The sequence below is a fragment of the Mustela erminea genome, chromosome 13 (assembly GCF_009829155.1).
Source record: "Mustela erminea isolate mMusErm1 chromosome 13, mMusErm1.Pri, whole genome shotgun sequence".
NCBI classification, from domain to species: Eukaryota; Metazoa; Chordata; class Mammalia; order Carnivora; family Mustelidae; genus Mustela; species Mustela erminea.
In genome coordinates, this window is record NC_045626.1 from 85,862,084 (window position 1) to 85,883,057 (window position 20,974).

At 45.7% G+C, this 20,974-nt stretch overlaps 1 protein-coding gene across 15 annotated transcripts in view; it reads right to left on the reverse strand.

Moving 5' to 3' along the window:
• CLIP1 (CAP-Gly domain containing linker protein 1) overlaps window positions 1-20,974 on the reverse strand; it is a 121,301-nt gene that overhangs the window by 58,915 nt on the left and 41,412 nt on the right. For 14 of the 15 annotated variants that reach the window (XM_032311224.1, XM_032311223.1, XM_032311216.1 and 11 more), the window contains exons 4-7: window positions 6,830-6,954; window positions 5,584-5,806; window positions 1,318-1,515; window positions 597-700 (exon numbers count right to left, since the gene is read on the reverse strand). In XM_032311224.1, coding sequence (XP_032167115.1) covers window positions 597-700; window positions 1,318-1,515; window positions 5,584-5,806; window positions 6,830-6,954 — 650 coding nt within the window. The remainder of the gene's footprint in view (window positions 1-596; window positions 701-1,317; window positions 1,516-5,583; window positions 5,807-6,829; window positions 6,955-20,974) is intronic. The other variant, XM_032311225.1, reaches the window with a different exon arrangement.

The window sequence follows — 20,974 nt, forward strand, 5'->3', positions numbered from 1 at the left end:
GTTTCATAGATCGCGTTGGTCACAGCCTCAAGAAACCTGTAAGAACCAAACTTGCTGTCTCACACAATTTAGCACCGATTCCATCCTGACCTGGATAACGCTCTAATGGCTTCACACGAAAGTTTTGTTTTCCTACTAAGGGACTGAGTTTCCCAATGGCAGAGACCCTGTATCACTCACCAGTGGTACAGTTTTACTAGATTCATGGAAGGTGTTTCACAAATACTAGGTAACTTGGACCCACAATGTCCTCTCACCAAAGATGGCTGCAGGTGGAAGCAGGGTTTGCATTAATCTCATGACACTGAGGTCAGCCTCAAGAGGATGCCTGGCCCATAGCAAGGACGCAATAAATAGTTATAGCTGTTAAATGAAGCAGGGTATGTCTAGAGGATTCCAAACTTCTCAAAAAAAAAAAAAAAAAAAAAAAAAAAGGTCAAATCTAAGCAGACCCTCCTCATGCAGTGGAGTTTCATTTCCACTGAATACGCGGTCATTCCTTTGGTTCTAAGGGCTGGCCCCTTAATGAGGACGGTTTACTAAGGTCATTTAAAAGGAAAAGGCCACCCTTGCACCAAGGAACAGTCTGATGTCACCTTTTCTCCTCTTCGAGTTGGTTGAGAAGCTCCACCTTCTCCCTGTCGGCAGCCTCCACCATTGTTCGCAGCTGGTCCATCTTGGCCTCCAACTCCAAGACATGCTGGGGAAGGCAAGGGTGTCAGTGAGTGCCTCTCTCTGACCCAGACGCAGGCCCAGGGACGCCTCCAAAGAGCTACAGCTAAGTGGTACCATTGTGGGTTGGCATGACTCTAAAACCTTTCCACACTGAAATGCTTTCTACGATCTTTAATAGGTTACTTCTCGGCCGCATTCCTGGAAACTAGACGATGAAAAACCACACCATTAAAGCAACAGAGGGCAATGTTAAAGCAACGCTCGTCTTTTTTGAAGCTGCAGTGAGTGCGAAGGATAACCTACGAAAACAGGAGTTGCCATCGTGGGTAAGGTCCTAGTAAACGCGGTCCCCTGACGCGGGCCAAGAGACCCGGATGTAAAGACCGAAAGACTAAGGTCGACTCAAGAAGAACAAAACTTCATCTTTATAACGCTACAAAGTGGTACCCCAGGTCACAGCTTCCAACAAGCCCAACAAAGACATTGCTACTCATTTCCTGTGCTCCCAAGACTAGCCCCCCGGCTCCAAGCACCGGGGACGCTGCTCAGCCTTCTCCCTCCACTTAGAAAGCACCAGCTTCTCCACAGGATCAGCTTAGAACCCATCACCATCTCGGAAACAAGGTCAGCACGAGACTTCACCTGGTCGTGTCCGTCCCGGGCCAGAGCTAGCTCCTGCTCTATTTCCCCCACGTGGCTTGTGGCCTTGGCCACCTCCGCCCTCTCTAGATCCCGTTCAGCCAGCAGCTGCTCAATGTGCTGCTGCTTCTCCTTCAGGGCCTCCTGGAGGGCAGTGGTGCCGGAGATCTTCCTGGCGTAACGGGAGGAGGTTTCAGTCAACTGCAAAGGAAAGTTAAAGAAGTGAAGGGCGATGATGCTTTCGGGGAAGCAAGGAGGGCGCGAGGCATGCAGGCGGGCATCTCCTCGGCAAAGCAAAGGTGCTGTCCCAGCTCCCAAGCTCGCCAATTATTAGCAAAAGCTTCTCATCAAGGAAACAAGACAGCATGTGCCTCCTGACTGTGAACATCACAAACAACACATCAATGTGAGAAGTCACGAACAATCAGAAAGATGTTTAGAAGGAGAATGAGCGGCTCAAATCAAAGGACCCTGAGCTCAGCTGACAGGGCCTTGCCGGAATCTAGAAAAATTCCACAGAACCCATTTAACAAGTTTCTCTAAGCTTCATTTCTGTCCGCGCTTCATTAACAGGCATCTTCTTCTTAGGAGATTTTGGTCAGTTTCTTGCTCCTCAGACTTGAGGTTGAAATTTTTTTTTCAACTTTTTAAGCTTTTAACTACCAGGAGGAAACCAAGAGGTCACCCTTGGAGTCACAAACCTTCCTTGTATCGATTAAACAGTTGGATTCTGTCAGGATTTTCTTCATCTTTCTTTCAAAGTGAAAGGCACAGATAAAAAAGAATGAGATCTTGCCATCTGCAACGATGCGGATGGAACTAGAGTGTATCGTGCTAAGGGAAGAAAGTCAGAAACAAAACAAACAAGCAAAGGGAGGAAAAGGAAAGACAAACCAAGAAACAGACTCTTAACTCTAGAGAACACACTGATGGTCACCAGAGGGGAGAGGGAGGGGGCACTGGGGGCACCGGGGGAGGGGACTGAGGAGCACACTTGTCGGGATGAGCACCGGGTGGTGTATGGACGTGTTGATCACTGTGTTGTACACCTGACACTAATTAACGCTGCTCATTACCTGGAATTTAAATAAAAACTTAAAAAAAAAAAAAAGAAAAGCACAGGAGATCTCACCCGGGAATCCAGAACTTGAGGACCTGAATCCCAATCACCAGAGAGATTTGTGAGATCAGATTAATATGGAAACTCTGTGTGCCTTCAGAAGTGTGCGTGGGGAGAGTGAAGACATGCGGGGAGCGGAAAAGGAGGGAAAGAGAATCTGTGCAGAAAGAGGAGGGGGGGGGGAACTAGAGGGGAGGGAAGTGGGAGGAGAGAGGAAGTAAGAGATGGGGCAGAAAGGCCATGGGGGAGGGGTGCAGAAGGCCCTCAGGGGTCCCCCTGCTACTCTGTGCTATTTCCCATACCGATTCCTCCATCTTGAGGCTAATCGTCAGATAAAAACACAGAGAAAATAACCTCCTACCACGGCAATGGGTAACGCGGCCAAGTCGAACAGCATTCTTCCAAGCGAGGCTCCGGGGTAGGGAAGCAGTTCAGCAAAAGCCCCGTCCCTTGGCATGCATTTGTCCAAGGCCACTGACCTAGAGACCAGATTGCTGGATCTGGATCGAGTGGGCCCTGACTTCATCTCCTGCAATCAAAGCCTCCTTTGCCCCTTGAAAGCTCTTCATCAGTCGGAGCCCCCGTCCAGGAGGCAGACAGAGCAAGGATCTGTCATCAATTAAAAGTCAGGCAATTTGGGGAGCGCCTGGGTGGCTCAGTCGATTAAACGTCCGACTCCTGGTGTCAGCTCAAGTCACGACCTCAAGATCATGGGCTGGAACCCCATGCAGGCTCCTGGCTAAGCAGGGAGTCTGACTGAGATTCTCTCTCTCCCCCTCGACTCTTCCTCTCCCCGCTTGCCCCACCCTGAAATACATCTTAAAAAAAAAAAATGGACAATTTGACAACTATAAGAGTAAAGAAATCCAGTCAAACCCAAACTGCCCTTTGCTGTTCCTATTTAGTGAAATTTCTAAAATTACTTCAACATATGGGGGAAGCGGTGTTGTTTTAAGCATCTGACCTTAACTTTCCAATTTCATTACATGGTTAAAATTATACCTTCTGGTACTAAACTTTTTCCTGAAATGCACCAAACCTGAGGTTCCCTGAGCAGAGATGCCCCAGGGCCTTGCAGCAAAGTCACGGGGCACTGTGGAGTATTTCCAAACTTCAAGGGAAACACTCCAACACCTGTTGGACACCCTATGAACTACCAACTTGAGGCAACTAAGTCTGAGGCAACTGTACGATGTTCCTTTCCATCACATTGTGTCTTCCCAAAGCGAGGTTTTGGCTGCTGCCATGACAAAAAGCCAGTACTGTGTGAAAAAAAACTCAATGTGTCACAGGAAATGAGGGCAGCAGTGTTCGGGAAGATTCCAAGGTTTGACAAGGACATGCAGTGCCCAACACCCGCACGCAACCTAATAGTAAGTGTGGTTACTTAAGAATGAACCAAAAATGTGTTTTCTCTCAGTTATGTGTATCGTTCTTTTCAAACAGCTACTAAATTGCTGGAACATAAATATTAAATTGTGCACCTAGCTGCTTAGCAGACAGGACTGCTAGCTATTTCTGTTGGCCTGGGGCACTACAATAAAGTAACAGGCCAGCAGGTGCTAGGCAGAGAGTCTGGGCCCCTCTGTGTCAATACTTCCAGAGAACCATCTTGCACTCAAGAATCGTTAGATATTTTCATAGACATGCAAGGGGTTGCGCTGAGGAGATATATTTCTAGGAAGTCACACTTTCTGTATCTTTGGCATATTCTTTTATGGTGGTTTTTGGTTTAGAAACCATAGCGACCCTCTGTAAAGATCTACAAAAACAAGCTGTTTCACAAGGTAGGAAGGCTCCTTTCTCTCTTGTCACTCTTCTTCACTGAGGGAGGTGGCTAAGATGAATGAGAACGGGTCTGAAAAGAGGAGAGACCGGGGGAAACAGACCAGGGCTTGCTTGTCTTCCAAAGAGATGGACACTTACAATTACAACAGAATAAAAGTTACTCGAGAAAGAATTCCTATTCCAGAGAAAACACCTCCACGGACTTGCTCCCGGATTAGCAAAGTAGACGAGCTGTCCACAGGAGTTTGCTGAACGAGGCTCTGTCCGGAGAGGAGGGGGGCTTCCCTTCTATGTCATTGTTCTTGTCAAGCTTTTCTCGTAGAAGTCCATCTGTGACTTTTTTTGTTGAAGATGTAGACGCTCTTTTCGTATGCAAAATGAAAAAGTCTGAGCAGGTATTTTACCAAAACCTAAGAGAAAGTCCAGCTGGCTGTCAGAGAAGCACGGCTCCCTCCCCCTGCACTGAAGGAAAGACCCCTCCCCTCTCCCTTCCCAGAGGACCCAAGGACCGCAGAAGAGAAGGCAGACCGGGAGGCAGTTTCACTCTGACCAACCGCACCACTTACCATTCTGCTTCCTGCCTGCAGTTTACCAGTGCGGTGCAGTTCTACAAACCTGGACAGTATTTGCCTCACTTCAAGTAAATAAATTGACTGGCAGGAGAAGAGCCAAGAAGTCATTTCTTGACCCTATTAAAACACCACATTAACAAACAGAATGAGCCGCTGTTGCCTATTTTAATTCTGACGATTCTATTTTTGTGGGTCTACATGGGGCAAAGGAGGAGAGAGGAAGTGGGAGGAGGAGGAGACAAGCCGTGGCTTTTCCTGGCGCCCCTTCACGTCCCGCTGGTTCCCCGCTGTGTCCTCTGGCCCAAGTCAGGAACACTCCACACATTAACCGCTTTCAGTGGGTTAGACTCGATGAGCATGCTACCGAAATTCTAAGAACATGCCTTTTCTCAAAATACTTTAGTTCCTCAAATTGTTTGACGTCAGAGAGACGGAGGTCATTGAGGAAAAGGATCCCTCCCAACTTTCCTGCCATTCTTGTGCCCGAAATAATTTTTAAAAAAAGAGAAATCATCCCATATGTGAGACTTGACAAAAAAGTTACTACAGACTCAGCAAGAACTGGTACATCTTGGGGCCTTACGACTCTGAAAGCGATGTTCAAAATTCTACTTCCAAATTTGACTTCTTGCTAAAGCTCTGTTTTGCGAAAGCTAGAACGGGCCTCCACAAGCTACAGCGAACATTCAGTTCAAGGCAGCTAAGAGCTCTGAAAGCAAAGCAGGTTTGCCAGCAGCAGGCGCTCTTCGCCTGAACGTAGAAGCATGCAGGGAGAACAGGGAGGCTTACTAATCCTGTCCGGCTGGGCTTGCTGCTCACGGAGGAGGCCACCGAGCTCACGGAGCTGAGAGAAGAGGCAGAAGGGCTGCGCTTCAGGCTGGCGGGGGTGGTCGCCATCACTCGCCTCACGGCAGCGGCCTTGGCTTTGGCTGGTGTAGTGGAAGGGAAGCCAATCTTGGTCACTTTGTGGACAGGGGCAAACAAGCCATATTTGGGTTGGCACTGAAAATACCTTCAGAGAATAACAATAAAAGCAGTGACAAAAAACTTAATTACAAGAAATAACAATTGTAAACAAAAGCATTGGTTTTTTTGGTCATCACTTATGACGGGTTTGTTCTGAGTCCTCCCAGCAAACCTGGGCGGTCAAGCAGCACACAGCGTTCACATGTATGTAAGCTGATAACCTCAACAATGTTTTAGAAAACACACTAACGAGTAACAGTATGATACACAGTGACAGAATTACCAGCTACCACTGAAGTGCTCCTCAGGTGCAAAGGGACTGAACATTGCTACTGTCTGACAAACTTACAGCAGAGGGGTCCCGACAGGGACAGGTCCATGTGGGTTCGTCAGCTGTAACAAATGCACCGCCAGGGTGCAGGAGGCTGAAAACGGTGGGGAGCGGGAGGCAGGGGGCACACGGGAACGCTCCGTATCTCCCTCTCAATTTTGCTGTGAAACTAAAGTTGCTCTAAAAAAAGGTCTTGGGGCGCCTGGGTGGCTCATGGGTTGAGCCTCTGCCTTCAGCTCGGGTCATGATCTCAGGGTCCTGGGATTGAGCCCCACATTGGGCTCTCTGCTCAGCGGGGAGCCTGCTCTCTCTCTCTCTCTCTGCCTGCCTCTCTGCCTACTTGTGATCTCTGTCAAATAAATAAATAAAATCTTAAAAAAAAAAAAAAAAGACTTTCTTTCCCTCTGCCTCTCTCTCTCTCTCAAGCAAAAAAATCTTTAAAAAAAAATGCAGCTCTTGGAGCCCCTAGCTGGCTCAGTCATTTAGCATCTGCCTTCAGCTCAGGTCAAGATTCCAGAGTCCTGGGATTAAGTCCCACATCAGGCTCCTTGCTCAGCAGGAAGCCGGCTGCTCCCTCTCCCACTCCCCCTGCTTGTGTTCCCTCTCTTGTTGTCTCTTTCTGTCAAATAAAATCTTAATAACAAATAAATACATAACATTTTAAAATGCAGCTCTTGGTGCAATCTGCTTGAGCACCTTTACACGCAGGAGGAGACAAGATTCCGGCTCCAGACAAACCTGGTTCCAGCAACCGCCCCATCGTTCTTCCCAAGAGGCTCATCCAACTCCACGCCGCACCATTCCCCCTTGGCAAAGTCTGTCTCCCCAAGAAACCGGACGACACCGGCCTTGGTGCCACCAACCTGGAAAAAGACAGTAAAAATAAAGAGATGGACGTAATCCCGGATCTTAACCTTTTGCAGTTACAACGGATAATCAAGTGCGGGGCTTCACATTTCCCCCAACGGCTTCTTCTCATTACCTTCTCTTCAGCCATTATAAGAGTATCCTCCAGGGACGCCTGGGTGGCTCAATTGGTTGGGCAGCTGCCTTCGGCTCAGGTCATGATCCCAGCGTCCTCGGATCGAGTCCCACATTGGGTTCCTTGCTCGGCAGGGAGCCTGCTTCTCCCTCTGCCTCTGCCTGCCATTCTGTCTGCCTGTGCTCGTTCTCTCCCCCCACCCCTCTGATAAATAAATAAAATCTTTAAAAAAAAAAAAAAAAGAGTATCCTCCAAAGACTGGTGAAGTGTACCAGGGTGACACATCACCAGTGTGATCCGATAAATCCCAGTAATGAAACAGCCTAGCTACTATGGGGTGGCAGGGCTGTCCACCCAATGAATCAGTCCCCTCCTTAGAAAATACTTTATTACTCCGGAGGGATTCTCCCGCTTCAAAATAAGTATTGGCTACAAAAATAAAACCCATACATCTGTTGGAGGAAAGCAGAATTCGTCCATTCTCCCTGCACTGTACCAGCTGCTGTGTCCTCATCCTTCAGGTCCCCATCCACGGAAAGCGACAACACACACACAGGACGGATATCTGCGCATGCGCACACGTCCGCTTTTTGGCCTAAGTGCACACTGCGTGAAAATGAAAATTCTTGAAAATAATTTGACTCTACGGATATTCTCCATTGGGAGGCCGTCTCCTCATGACTGCTAAGATTACTATTCCTCACACTTTACTTCCCATGAACAAAGCTGTCTTTTTGAAGGTGTAACTCCTTGTCCCAGCCATTGTTTGATGTACTATGCAAACATTATCTCCAGAATTTCCCACCAGCATTTATGAATTATTCCTTCCTTTGCCATTACTTTTCTATTCCAAACACTCATTTTGCCACGGGCAAACACACAAGAACACACTGACGTGTGTGAGTCTTTCTACAGGTTCAGTATTTGTGCTACCGCTGTGCATTACAGGCATTAGAATTTCCGCCACTCCACAATCTGTGCCCCCCCAACCCCCGACAGTGCTGGTGTCCCTCCCGGCTCCTGCAGAGTCCTAGTTTTCCTCTTTTTTTCCTAAGCTTCCTTTTTCCTAACTGCTGCTTTAGAAATTTGCCCTCCCCCATGACCAAGAGCGGTCACTGCAGGAACGTAAGAACATTATAAGCAAAAAATAAATGTTTTGCATTTATTATGTTGTATTCTCAACACTTGCGGCCACTGTCCTTGCCGCGCTCTGGAGGCAGGCTAGGGTCCCGCAACAGTGGGCTATCCCGGTAGGCACTTCCCTCATTTTTCCTTTCCGAGGAAGTCTCAGGAAAAAGTTCCTTTTTCTTACTGATTAAAAAAACAACAACAAAAACAACAACAAAAAAAACCAAAAAAACAAAAAACAAGACAAAAAACCCTCTTTATTCATGACAAACTTAAATTAATTCTTGGATAGGGGTGCCTGGGGGGCTCAGAAGGTCAATCTTCTTCCTTCAGCTCAGGTCATGATCCTGGAGTCCTAGGACCGAGACCTGCACTGGGGGGGGGGGGCGGTCCCTGCTCAGTGGGGAGTCTGCTTCTCCCTCTTCCTCTGCTCCTCCCTGCTGCTCGATCTCTCTCTTTAAAATAAATAAAGTCTTTTCAAAAAATTAATTCTTAAAAAAAAAGTTTAAAAAATAAAAAAATTAATTATTGAATAGCCAATACATTTTCATGGTTCCAAAATTTTAATGCAAATATGCACTGAGGGGCATCTGGGTGGAGCAGTCAGTTAAGCACCTGGCTCTTGGTTTGGGCTCAGATCCTGACCTCAGGGTCTACAGACCAAGCCCTGTCCCGGGCCCGGGCTCAGCCCAGAGTCTGCTTAAAAGACTCCCTCCCTGGGTGCCTGGGTGGCTCAGTCCAGTGGTTAAGCATCTATCTTCCGCTCAGGTTGTGATCCCAGGGTCCTGGGATAGGGCCCCACATCCAATTCCCCACTCAGGAAGGAGCCTGCTTCTTCCTCTCCCTGCTGCACTCCCTACTTGTGCTTGCTGTCAAATAAATAAATAAAATCTTTAAAAAGAACAAGACCCCCCCTCTGCCCCTTCCCTTCCAGCCCTCCCAACCTCACCCCCACCCTGGGCATGCATGCACACTCGCCCCCAAATAAATAAATCTCTTAAAATAAATAAATAATATATAATATAATAATGTATATAAATAATATATAATATATATATATATAAAAATAATAAATAAATAACATAAAGGAGCAAGCCTCGAGGGAGGGCGTCTCCCTCACTGAACTCTAGTCCCACTCATCCCTCCCGCCCCACAGGGAAGCACCGTTACTGACGGGCGATGCACGCTTCCTCCCAGCATTACTACATGCAGATGAAGCAAGCACTACTGTGTATGCTTATTCCTCCCTTTTATTTTTACACAAAAGCGGTGTTTTATATCCGTTGGGTTGCACCTTGCAGAACACAGACAACTTCCTTCTTTGTATTTGCAACTGCTGTCATTCTACCGTGCGGATGCGTTCCCGTTTATTTAGTCAGTCCCGACTGACAGACGCTTAAGTAGGTTATTGGTTGATTTTTTTTTTTTAAGATTTTATTGATTTATTTGACAGAGATCACAAGTAGGCAGAGAGAGAGAGAGGAGGAGGAAGCAGGCTCCCTGCTGAGCAGAGAGCCCGATGCGGGGCTCGATCCCAGGACCCTGGGATCATGACTGGAGCCGAAGGCAGAGGCTTTAACCCACTGAGCCACTCAGGTGCCCCGACACTTAAGCAGGTTTAATTAATTTGTTTAACACATTTAAAAATCATTTTGGCTAATTCTAAAACAAGATCAATGGGACTGTGTTAAAAGTAGATTACCTTGGGAAGGTAAATTATTTTATTGATCCTAAACCAGCTTTTAGGGTTTTTTCCTTCTGTTTTTGATGTTCTCCATTGTCTTAAAATCACATTTTATCCTATTTCCTTTTTCCTGCTTCCTTTTGGTTTATTGTTCTTGCTTTCCTAGTTGCTTTCTAAATTTTTTAAAAATTTTCATTTGAGGGGCACCTAGGTAGCTCATTTGATTAGGCAATTGCCTTTGGCTCAGGTCATGATCCTGGAGTTCCAGGATCGAGTCCCGCATCGGGCTCCCTGCTCAGTGGGGAGTCTGCTTCTCCCCCTGACCTCTCTCCTCTCCTGCTCTCTCTCATTCTCTCTCTCTAATAAATAAAATCTTTAAAAAAATAAAAAAAAATAAAAAGAATCTTTCATTTGAGGTGGGGCCTGAACTCATGAGTGCGAGAGCAAGAGTCACACACTCCACCAACTGAGCCAGTCGGGCATCCCTTTTTCCTAGGTTCTTAAGACCAACATGAAGTTTATTTTTGTCTTGCTTTTTAATATTAAAGGCACTTGTTTCTAAATTTTCTATGAATACAGCTTTCAATGAATCTGGGATGACACATTTCTTTCCAGTTTTAACCCTTTGTTGAAGATAGAAAGATGTTAAGACCTCAAGCCTATGTTCTTTTTCTCTAAAAGGGCAACTTTTTGTGAAACTGATTTAAGGAACCAAGGCAGATGGCTTAAGGTGCTCCAAATAGGAAGGGCTCGGGAACGGTGACAGAGAGCAGGCAGAGCAAGGACATTACAGAAGCGTCACTGAGGCAAGACAGAGTTGGAGAAGACTCCATGGCGGAAGCCCTGTTGTGTCCGGCACCGTGACCCACAATGCCCAGCCCAGCCAACACTCAACAAACATTTGTTGGATAAATGAAAGTTGACTTTCTCCTTTGGAACCTATACAGAAAAGGCCACTTTTCCACCTAAACTGACCAAAGGAAAAAGATCACCTATGGCTGAGCCTGAATTTGATGTCTCAGAAGCAAGTGAAGGAGAAGATATGCTGACACAGTGTGTGGGCTCTGAAGCTGGATAAGTTCAAATGCTAGCTCTGTTGATTAGCCAAGTTGCTTAATTTCCAAAGCTCAGTTTCCTCATAAGTAAAATGGTGATAATTTGGGGACTATTGTGAGGATTAAGGAAAATAATCCACAAGAAACTGCTTTGGTGCCTGACAGTAGAAGAGTCACATTCTGTTGGCAACCAGTTTGCCCACACTAACGGGAGTACGAGTTCTAGATCTGGCACATTCGACTGTTCAGTACTTAGACTGGTGTTCACAGCATCTACGGTCTCCTCTAGAAGCTGACCTCAGTTTTCTCCACCCCCTGTACCACACCACTTGGGGCTGCCGGCTACCCAGCATCCCATGAACAGAGCACGGGTCAGTAAAGATAACGTGATCTCATGGGATCTGTGGAGCTCTTTGGGGGTGAGTCTAAGCTACTGTCATGACTACTGTTTTTCCAAGAGGCGTCCAAGAGGTTGTGGTCAGTACATAATCCAAGCAAACCATAGGCCTCATTCAGAAGCTTTATTTAAAAAAATACCACAAGCAGGCCAGCGGGATCTGTCTGCCGGTCCACGCGGCTGTGGCATTCATCAGGAGCCCAGGGAAGCAGCCTATGAGAGGTGGTGATTAAGGCCCTTTGGCAGGCGTGGATGCATCTGGATTTCCAGCAGCTACCCTGCTGGCCTGTCACGGAAGAGGTGGCCAGAATATAGCGTATTTCAGTCAGACAACTGAAGCTCATCACAAACAGGACCACTCAAGGCCCCAGGATCCTGGAGCTGGGATTTTCAGAATTCTTTCAGAAGACAGAAGCCGGAACAAAAATCCCCAGATTCTAGAACACCACAGAAAGTCACCTGGAGTCAGAAAGAGGATATTGAGTATCAGGAATGTGGGAAAATCCTGCAGGTAAAAAGGCAATCTAACCTTGCATGAAAGAATCCACGCTGGCCAAAGGCCCGCTGAGTGTACCGACTGTGGGAACAGCTTCAGGGCCAAAGGCAAACCTGTTAAACATCAGTGAACACACACGGGGAAGAAGCCTCACCAGGGCAAGGAGTGTGGGAGAAACTTCAGTCAACCAGAGAGTCGAGCCATTCATGAAAAACTCCACACTGGACAGAAACCCCATGCGTGTGTTATTTGTCAGAGAAGCTTCAGGAATCAAAGTAGCCCTGCCGTTGATAGAAAAGTTCACAATGGTAAGAAGCCCTACAGACGTGATCGGTGTGGAAAAGCGTTTAGTCAAAAAGGAGGTTTCATTGTTCATATCAGAGTCCACGTGGGCCTGAAACCTTATCCCTATACACAACAAGGCAGGAAGGGTTTCCGCACCAGAGGGCTCTGAATCCTACCTGGCAAAATCCACAAGGACAGACACCCTATCTGTGTGGCCCACGTGGGAAAAGCTTCACTCAGAGAGGAATGCACGGGCGGAGCTGCTCTCAAAGTCTCACCCTCTGACCACTCTCTTCTTCTTCTTTTTTTAAGATTTTATTTATTTATTTGAGACACAGAGAGACAGAGACAGAGCTTGAGCAGGGAATAAGAGGCAGAGGGACAGGGAGAAGCAGACTCCACAGAGCAGGGACCTCGACATGGGGCTCGACCCCCAGACCCCAAGATCATGACCTGAGATGAAGGCAGATGCTTAACCGACTGAGCCACCCAGGCACCCTTGACCACTCTCTTCAAAGGAAGTCCTCTTTATGAATTAAAAGTACAAAATCCTCAGATCAAGCAACCTATCCAATTCCATGGAATAAATGGAGACTCTTTCAGAAGGACCATCATTAGGTAGGAAAAACTGACTTTTCTCCTTCCCTCCAAATGAATTTATGGAAAATAAATGTCATTTACTATAAAAGGATAAAAATTTTAAAAGTTAAAAATAGGGGCGCCTGGGTGGCTCAGTTGTAAAGCACCTGCCTTCAGCTCAGGTCATGATCCCAGGGTCCTGGGATCAAGCCCCGCATCGGGCTCCCTGCTCAGCGGGAAGCCTGCTTCCCCCTCTTCCACTCCCTCTGCTTGTGTTCCCTCTCTTGTTGTGTCTTTCTGTGTCAAATAAACTTTTTAAAAAATCTTTCAAAAGAAAGTTAAAAATATCACAAATCGCAGATAAGCAACTATTTCTCTAAATGCAACTAATAAAATATAGATTTACCCTGAAGAAAAAAATGCCATGCCACAAAATTTATTTGAAATGTATGACTACTAGTTCCTAGGATGGGTGGTTTTCTATACTTTTTCTCCCACCAAACTTTGAATTCTTTTTTTTTTTTTTTTAAGATTTTAAAAATTTGTTTACTTGAAAGAGATCACAAGTAGGCAGAGAGGCAGGCAGAGAGAGGGGAAGGGAAGCAGGCTCCCCGCCAAGCAGAGAGCCCGATGCGGGGCTCGATCCCAGGACCCTGGGATCATGACCTGAGCCGAAAGCAGAGGCTTTAACCCACTAAGCCACCCAGACGCCCCCAAACTTTGAACTTTTGACTCATATGACAAACAATATGCTTTCCCTCTTCCTGTAAAATATCATCAGTGGTTGCTCAAAATATCATCAGTGGTTGCTCTTCAACAGAGACAGGAAGTCACATGAAGTCCTAAAATCACTCAAATGCTTTTCTGCTTAATCACTCTACAGTTAGATTTTTTTCCTAAGCATTTATACATGATTGCATAAAGTTAGTTTTACTTCTCAAGTGTTTTAGAGAATCCACAGTATTTTAGTAGGTGCAGTTACATAAGGTATAAGACCCAATTTTCAATCTATGTGTTAGGGGATGATATCAAGATTCTTAGAGAAAAAAAATTTCAACATAAAAACAAAAACTAGATCTATGGCAAACACAAATAACTACCATTTCCTAACTTTACTTTCAAGATAGGAGCATATTAACTCAACTGTGGACAGTCTAAGTCAAAATTAGAAGTCACTACTGGAGACAAAATTAATTTAAACTAGAAACTCAACTAAAGGAAAATGAAGCCAGTCATCATGCTTTAGAAAATCTCAGATTTGTAAGTTCTCATTCACTCATTCGATATTTATATCCTGAATGCTTGGGTCCTTGAGACACAAATATAAACAGAACACAGTGTTGGCCACCGGTGGAGAGGGAAACAGGGACAAGTAATTCCACTGAAGAGTAGTAAGTGCTTTAAGACATTTCTACAAAATGCTGCGGGAACAGACACATGCCCTTCTTGCAAACTCCTGTACAAACAGGAACAATGACAAGTTCTGCCGGCTAACGGGGACACAGACAGGAAAGCAGAAACACTTGACGCTCTCTGAACTGCCCCCTTCTTTTTATGATCAATCCCAAACAAACCATGTAATCTCCCTGTGCCTCAGTTTACAAAGCTATCAAATGTCCAGTGAGTGCTAACGAGGGACTGTCTCACAGGAATATGTGAGCAGCAAGCCTTTGTGGACTGGTCTCTAACTTGCCCTGTTCTAAGTGAAGCAGCTGTTTTTTTTTTTTTTTAATATTTATTTACGGGGGGGGGGGCGAGGATATAGGGGGAGACGCAGATGGAGAGGGAGAGAGAGGGACTTTCAAGCAGACTTCCTGCTGAGCACCAAGCCCTGTGCAGGACCTTAAACTGAAACCAAGAGTGGGCCGCTGAACAGACTGAGCCACCCAGATGTCCCAAGCCGCTTACTTACAAAAAGGTAAATATGGCTAATTGGTACTTACCAACTACAGATTTAGCTCTGACTGAAAATTTAATCAGCTGCAAAATGAAGGTGCCAGCATAGGTATTTTCTATTACCTCAACCAGAGACCCAAACCCTTTTGGGTTGTTCCCTCTAAGCAAGTCTCCCATAGAGAAGGGTAAAACCTTCCTGTCCTGTTTTTACCTCTTGTCATACCTTACAATTTTACTCCTCCATTTCGAAAATATGTGACAGCTATACCTAAAACCCTCTAGCTCTTTAACAATCTTTAGGGGTACCTATCAGGTTGGCAGGCACTATCCTAAGTGCTGGGGAGATGAACATGAATGCCATACAAAGTTTCTAGACTTCCACAGAGCCTAAATTCTGGTCAGGGGGAAATGGACAATGAACAAGTAAATAACTGAGAAGAACGTTTTAAGTAGCGTAAAGGGCTAAGAAACAAAACAAAATGGGTGATGTCACACTGCCTGCGTAGGTGACAGGGAAAGGGTCCCCGAGGAGGTAACCTCTGAGCCAAGGCTCCAATGCCTGACTACAAGGCATCAAGCATGCCGAGACATAGGGGTAGAACATTCCAAGCAGAAGCAACAGCAAATCCCAAGGTGCAGATGAGTCTGGGGTGTAGGAAACAGCACAGAAGCCAGGGTAGCTGAGTGGGGTGAGGCGGGGAGAGGGAGCTCTGAGAGGGTGGGCGGGTGCAGAGCATGTGGGCCCTGCGGGTCCCGGGAAGGAAGTCAGATTTTTATCTGAACGTGATGGGAAGCCCTATGAGATAGCAGTGTGTTGGTTTTGGTCACTGCAAATCTGTAGCACCAAGAGGTCTATAGCAAGGTCTGGCACAGAGGAGACAATCGACATATTTCCTGAATGGACTGGAGGGTATTCAATGCAGCTGTTACAGGTTCTCTAGGCTAAACAAACATTGTGGTTTCTTTACTCCCTTCACGCCATCAATCTGTAACAGATGACAGTAAATAAATCCCCTTCGAAAATTAACATGACGAGCACAGATGATGTAGAACAGATACTCTCTCATAAACTCTAACTCGCCTGAGAACAAACAGGTAAAGATGACATAATTATGAAGACAATGGTTAAAAGAAGAAAAAGTTATGTTTGACTTGCATGTTAACTCTTGAAACCCATCTTCTCTTCCCAGGAAGAAAAGGAGGGATAGGGTAGAGCAGGGGGTAATGTGGGCACAGAACTACTGACTCTTTCATACAGACTTGTAAGTACCAAAATCAGGATATTTTGAACTAGGAGCATGAATCCCTTTAACAAAAACTTAAGTAAATAGTGAATGGATAAATAAAATGTTTATCCATAAAACAGAGTATTTTAGTCATGAGAACCAATGAACTACAACACAGTGGGCCTTAAAACAAAATTTATGTGGAAGCCAGACACAAAAAAAACCTCTGTTAAACGATGGCATTTAGACAAAATGTCCAGGAAAGGTGGATGCCAGGAGGCAGATCGGTGATTGCCTGGAGTTGGAGGTGGAGAAGAAATGCCTTGCCAAGTGGTAAGAGGGAACTTCTTAGGGTGAGAGAAATATTCTAAAACTGAATTATAGTGACTTCCTAACTGTATACATTTATTAAAAATCATTGGGGCGGGGCGCCTGGGTGGCTCAGTGGGTTAAAGCCTCTGCCTTCAGCTCAGGTCATGATCTCAGAGTGGCTCAGTCAGTTAAGCGACCGCCTTCAGCTCAGGTCATGATCCCGGAGTCCCAGGATCCGCATCCTGCTCCCTGGTCAGCAGGGAATCTGCTTCTCCCTCTGACCCTCCCCCTTCTTGGGCTCTCTCTCATTCTCTCTCTTTCAAATAAATAAATCTTTAAAAATAGAGTTGTATTTACTAGTGTAGAAATACCTCAAATCTACAGAAGTATATTATGAAGTGTTTACACTAAATGGCCCTGCCATGGGCATGTTTTAAGTAAGTACAGATAAATCTCACAAACATAACTGAACAAATCAAGAAAGACACAAGAAGGAAGTACGTGCTGCGTGAACTGTAGTTCTTTTAAGGTTCATGCACACACAAAAAAACCCTTATGAATAAAGTTCTTTTTTGACTCTCAGGAAGACTTTTTCCTCTTTCACAGTATCCGAAAGACCTACAGATCTACACTGCAAGATTCTTCGTGTAAGAGCTCTGGGAGAGGCTCGTAAAAAAATAAAACATGTCGTTTCAAAAATAAAATGCTGAAACGTCTCCCCATGTACAGTCATAAGCTAAGAATTCAACACAGAACACACAGTTGTGTTGAAATACAACAGCTGGAAGTCGGTAGCCTCCTTGAATAATCAAATATACCTTAAAAACGCAGCAAGACCGTCTGAAAAACAACCAGGGCAATTAGTTACCCCAGAGATTCCCAGTCTGCAAAGAGGTATGTTTCCGAGAGTCCAGCAAACCGCAGCAGAAAGCAGCCTTCAGTGAGCCGCATGCGGTATTCATGAGGACAGATGGGAGCACAGAGAGGCCAGAGACACATGGCAAAGACACAGATGGGTTTGCGACAAGCAGCTCTGAGGTCCTGCCTCGAGCCTCCAGATACTAAACCCAAATCAGCACAGCTTACTCTGTGGCTAATTCGTTCCACTGGTGACTGTGAGCATAAGGTGCGGGGGAGAGGTGACAAGGGGGAGCTTCTGCAAGCCCTGACTGCCTCCCTGAGACACACGTGCCTGATGCAGTCATAGCTCCAGAGCTTCTGCCTGGCTCTCACACAGCTCGTCTGGCTGGCCATCACGCCCAGTGCAGAAACCTACCTGCTCTCTCCTCCTGCAATGGAGGGAAGGAGCCAAGTTACACGGGGCGAAGGTTTGGAGAAGGCAAGCTCGCCTCCCTCTCCTCTGCACTAGTTCAGCATGGCAAGAGCCATGAGGGGGCCCTGTGGGTAGGACCGGGAAAATTCTAGACCAAACCTCACATAATAGGGATCGAACGATCTTAGTTTCACTGGGATTTTGGTAATCAACAGCATTTTTCTTTAATTAGGAAAATTCCAGATCAAATACTTTAGATTTCTAAACCTAATTTCCTTAATAAACTAATCTTGAAGTAAAAATGTTTCCTATTTCTAAATCAAAGATTTCTATTAAGCAAGGCAGCATGTTAAAGGAGAAAAAAACATCTGAACTTGGGCGTGAGGACACAATGAGACATGAACACATTTATCACACACCTATACAACCTAAGGCAAGTCCTGTTTCTTCTCTGGCCTTCAGTATACTATATACATACACACACACACACACACACACACACACACACACACACACATATGTGTGTATATATAATATACATCTATATTTCATACCTTATATATATGTATGGATTTTTTTTTTAGATTTTTAAAATTTATTTATTTGACAGAGATAGAGATAGAGAGCAGCAGCAGAGGGACAGGGTTCTCCCTAAGAACCCAGGCTCCCGCTGAGCAGGGAGCCGAAATGAGGTTTGATCCCAGGATCCCGGATCATGACCTGAGACAAAGGCAGATACTTAACTGAGCCACCCAGGCGCTGATGGGCTTCAGTATTATAAAAGAGGCATTTGGTGATCTCAAAAGATTCTTTCCAGCTCTAAAATGCTGTGGTTCTAAGGTACTCCTGTAATTTCTCCCAGAAATACTAACCAAAGGCAGTAAATCATTTTATTGCTTCTGATAACACACTCATATGACTTCAGATTCTCACAGATTCAAATGAAATTCTGTTCCAAGTACACTAGTTTTGGACATGTCATTAAAATTCTCCTAGAAAGACACCATTCAAGTCTCTACAACCCGAACAGCATCTGCACATTCTCCTTCCTTCTTCCCACAGACCCGCAGGAAGTCTCCCTCCCTTAATCAAAGGCCAGGCGACCCCCCTGGGTGAGCTGGGGGGTGCCACTTCCTTCCGGGAACCTTATCCACCACTGACCCCCCTCTTTACTGTATCTTTAACCTGTTCCCGAGTCTAGCTCAGTTTAGTTAGGATATAAATACCCCAGACCCTGCCATCTTGAAAAAAGAAAATAAATAAAACCTTTCTGAGACCCAACACTCCTCCAGGCTGACCTCTGAGCTTTCCTCCAACTTCCAACCTCCTTAAAGAATGGTCACCTCCAACTTGTTCTTACCCACGTCCAATCCACTCTTACAAAGCAGCCAGAGTAGCGTTCCCAAGCTACAAATCCAACATCACTCTCGTTGTTCTTAATGAGAACAGCCTGTCCTCGTAGTCCCCATGGCACTCGTCCCTGCAGACCCCACATCATCAGCCAGGCTCACCTCCTACCGCACGCTGACTGCGTCTAGGGAAGGATACTGGCCTTTTCCTCAAACACGCCAAAGCCTTCCCGTCTCAGGGAGTCTGTCTTCCCTCAGCGAGAAGGCTCCGTCTCCCCACCACCACTTCCTGCTGCCAGGCCAATTCCTATCCTTCAGGTCCACTTTAATCACGACAGCCTCCTGGAAGCCTTTGGTTGTCAGTTAAACCAAGCTGACCGTGTCATTCCGGCTGTCTTAGCAGCCAAGCAGTATGCCCCTGGACCAGTATTTCAATCACCTGTTTGTCACAATGGCTGGAGGAAAGGTAGAGTTTCTTGTTTTGAAAGTGTGCCCCGTCCTTTCTAGAATGGGAAAGAGGTCCTTCACAGATAAGCGCTTAGGACAGCTTAGGACAGCACTGCACACGGTCTGCTGTCTCATCTATAAGGTGGTCCTCTGCTGAGGTCCTAGGTTTCTGATTTAACCAAAGCTCACTAGGTAAGTATGGGCCGTAAGCCTTAAAATCTGTCTATGCCGTTTAACCTAGTAATTCCACCTCTATGAAGTTATCCTATAAAAGTAAGATATATACCCGAAAAAACTTTAGAAGATTCATGGTAGCAATATCTATACAGCAAAGAAGAAAAAAAAGTAAGCATCATGACTCTCGATCTTGGGTAGTGAGTTCAAATCCCACGATTGGTACAGAGATTACTTAAAAATAAAAAGATCCTTAAAAAAAAAATGGGCATCAAAAAGTCTTTGTTCCCCTGGGGATAAAAATATATGTTTAAAAAAATAAAATAAAATAAAATAAAATAAAATAAAATAAAATAAAATAAAACTTTTTTTTTAAATGAAAAAAAAAAGTCTTTGTTGCCACAAAAGAGCAGCTGTACCAAATTCAAAGCTGGCCCATCAGTGAACATCAGCTAAACAAACAAGATACAGGTTGAGCTCCATCCCACAGAAATGCTATCTTAAAAATGCTTTAAGTTCTGATGCATCATGAAATTCATGATGATTGTAACTGAAGAGGGAACCTACTGACCTTGAAACTAAGGGATCCAGAAGGAACCTCGTAACGGTAAGAAGTATTAGTGGACGCCCAAAGATATGTGAGGCCTCCTCAATGCATGGAGGTGCTATGGGCCTGGGAGGCAGAAGTTCTGGGTTCTAACTCTACAATCTGCTGAGAACTCACTACGTGATTAGATAGTCACTTCATTTCTCTGGGCTTAAGCTTCCTTATCCGTAAGATAACAGTCATCAAAAACACTTCCAACTTAACAACTATACTATCAATCATTAGCTCTCCACAAAAGGCCCTGCAGTAAAAAGACCACAGTTTAAAGAACAGGTCCACCCCTCTTTGCGTTGGGAGCCCTTGGACTGGTGACCCCACTCCCCCGAGCCTCTGTCTCCTCCTCAATTCCCCAAGGCTGCTCCAGAGCACTGTGGAAATGTTCCATGAGACATATGGTACACTAAGGGCTAAGAGCTCTTCTCATCCTCCTGCGGCATTCCTGGAAGCTGCCAGGCCTGGAGGAATTTACAGCTGCTGAACAGATTCAAGGAAAGGCAGAGCACCAGGTCAAAGACTGCTGGCCAACTTCAGGCCCTACACTGAACTGACTGAAGTGTGGGACGAGTAAAATAGTAAAGCTTCAAATTTCCATCAGGAAGAGACAGAGTTGCCTGAGTGTTTGCTGTATCCCAGGCACTGCTAAGAATTTTATATGCATTATCTAACGTAATCCTTTCAATGATGCTAGATGGTTAGTACCAGTATCCTCTCATTCTTACAGATGAAGAACCTCGAAGTTAAAGAACTTGCTGAGGTCACAAAGGCAGAGCTGGGGGTCAGCTCTGGCCTCTTGTTCAAAACAAAGAACAAACTGGGCGCCTGGGTGGCTCAGTCGGTTAAGCATCTGCCCTTGGCTCAGGTGTTGATCCCGGGATCCTGGGATCAAAGCCCTGCCTTGGGCTCCCTGCTCCGAGGGGAACCTGCTTCTCCCTCTCCCACTCCCCCTGCTTGTGTTCTCTCTCTCTCGCTGTGTGTGTCTCTCTCTCTGTCAAA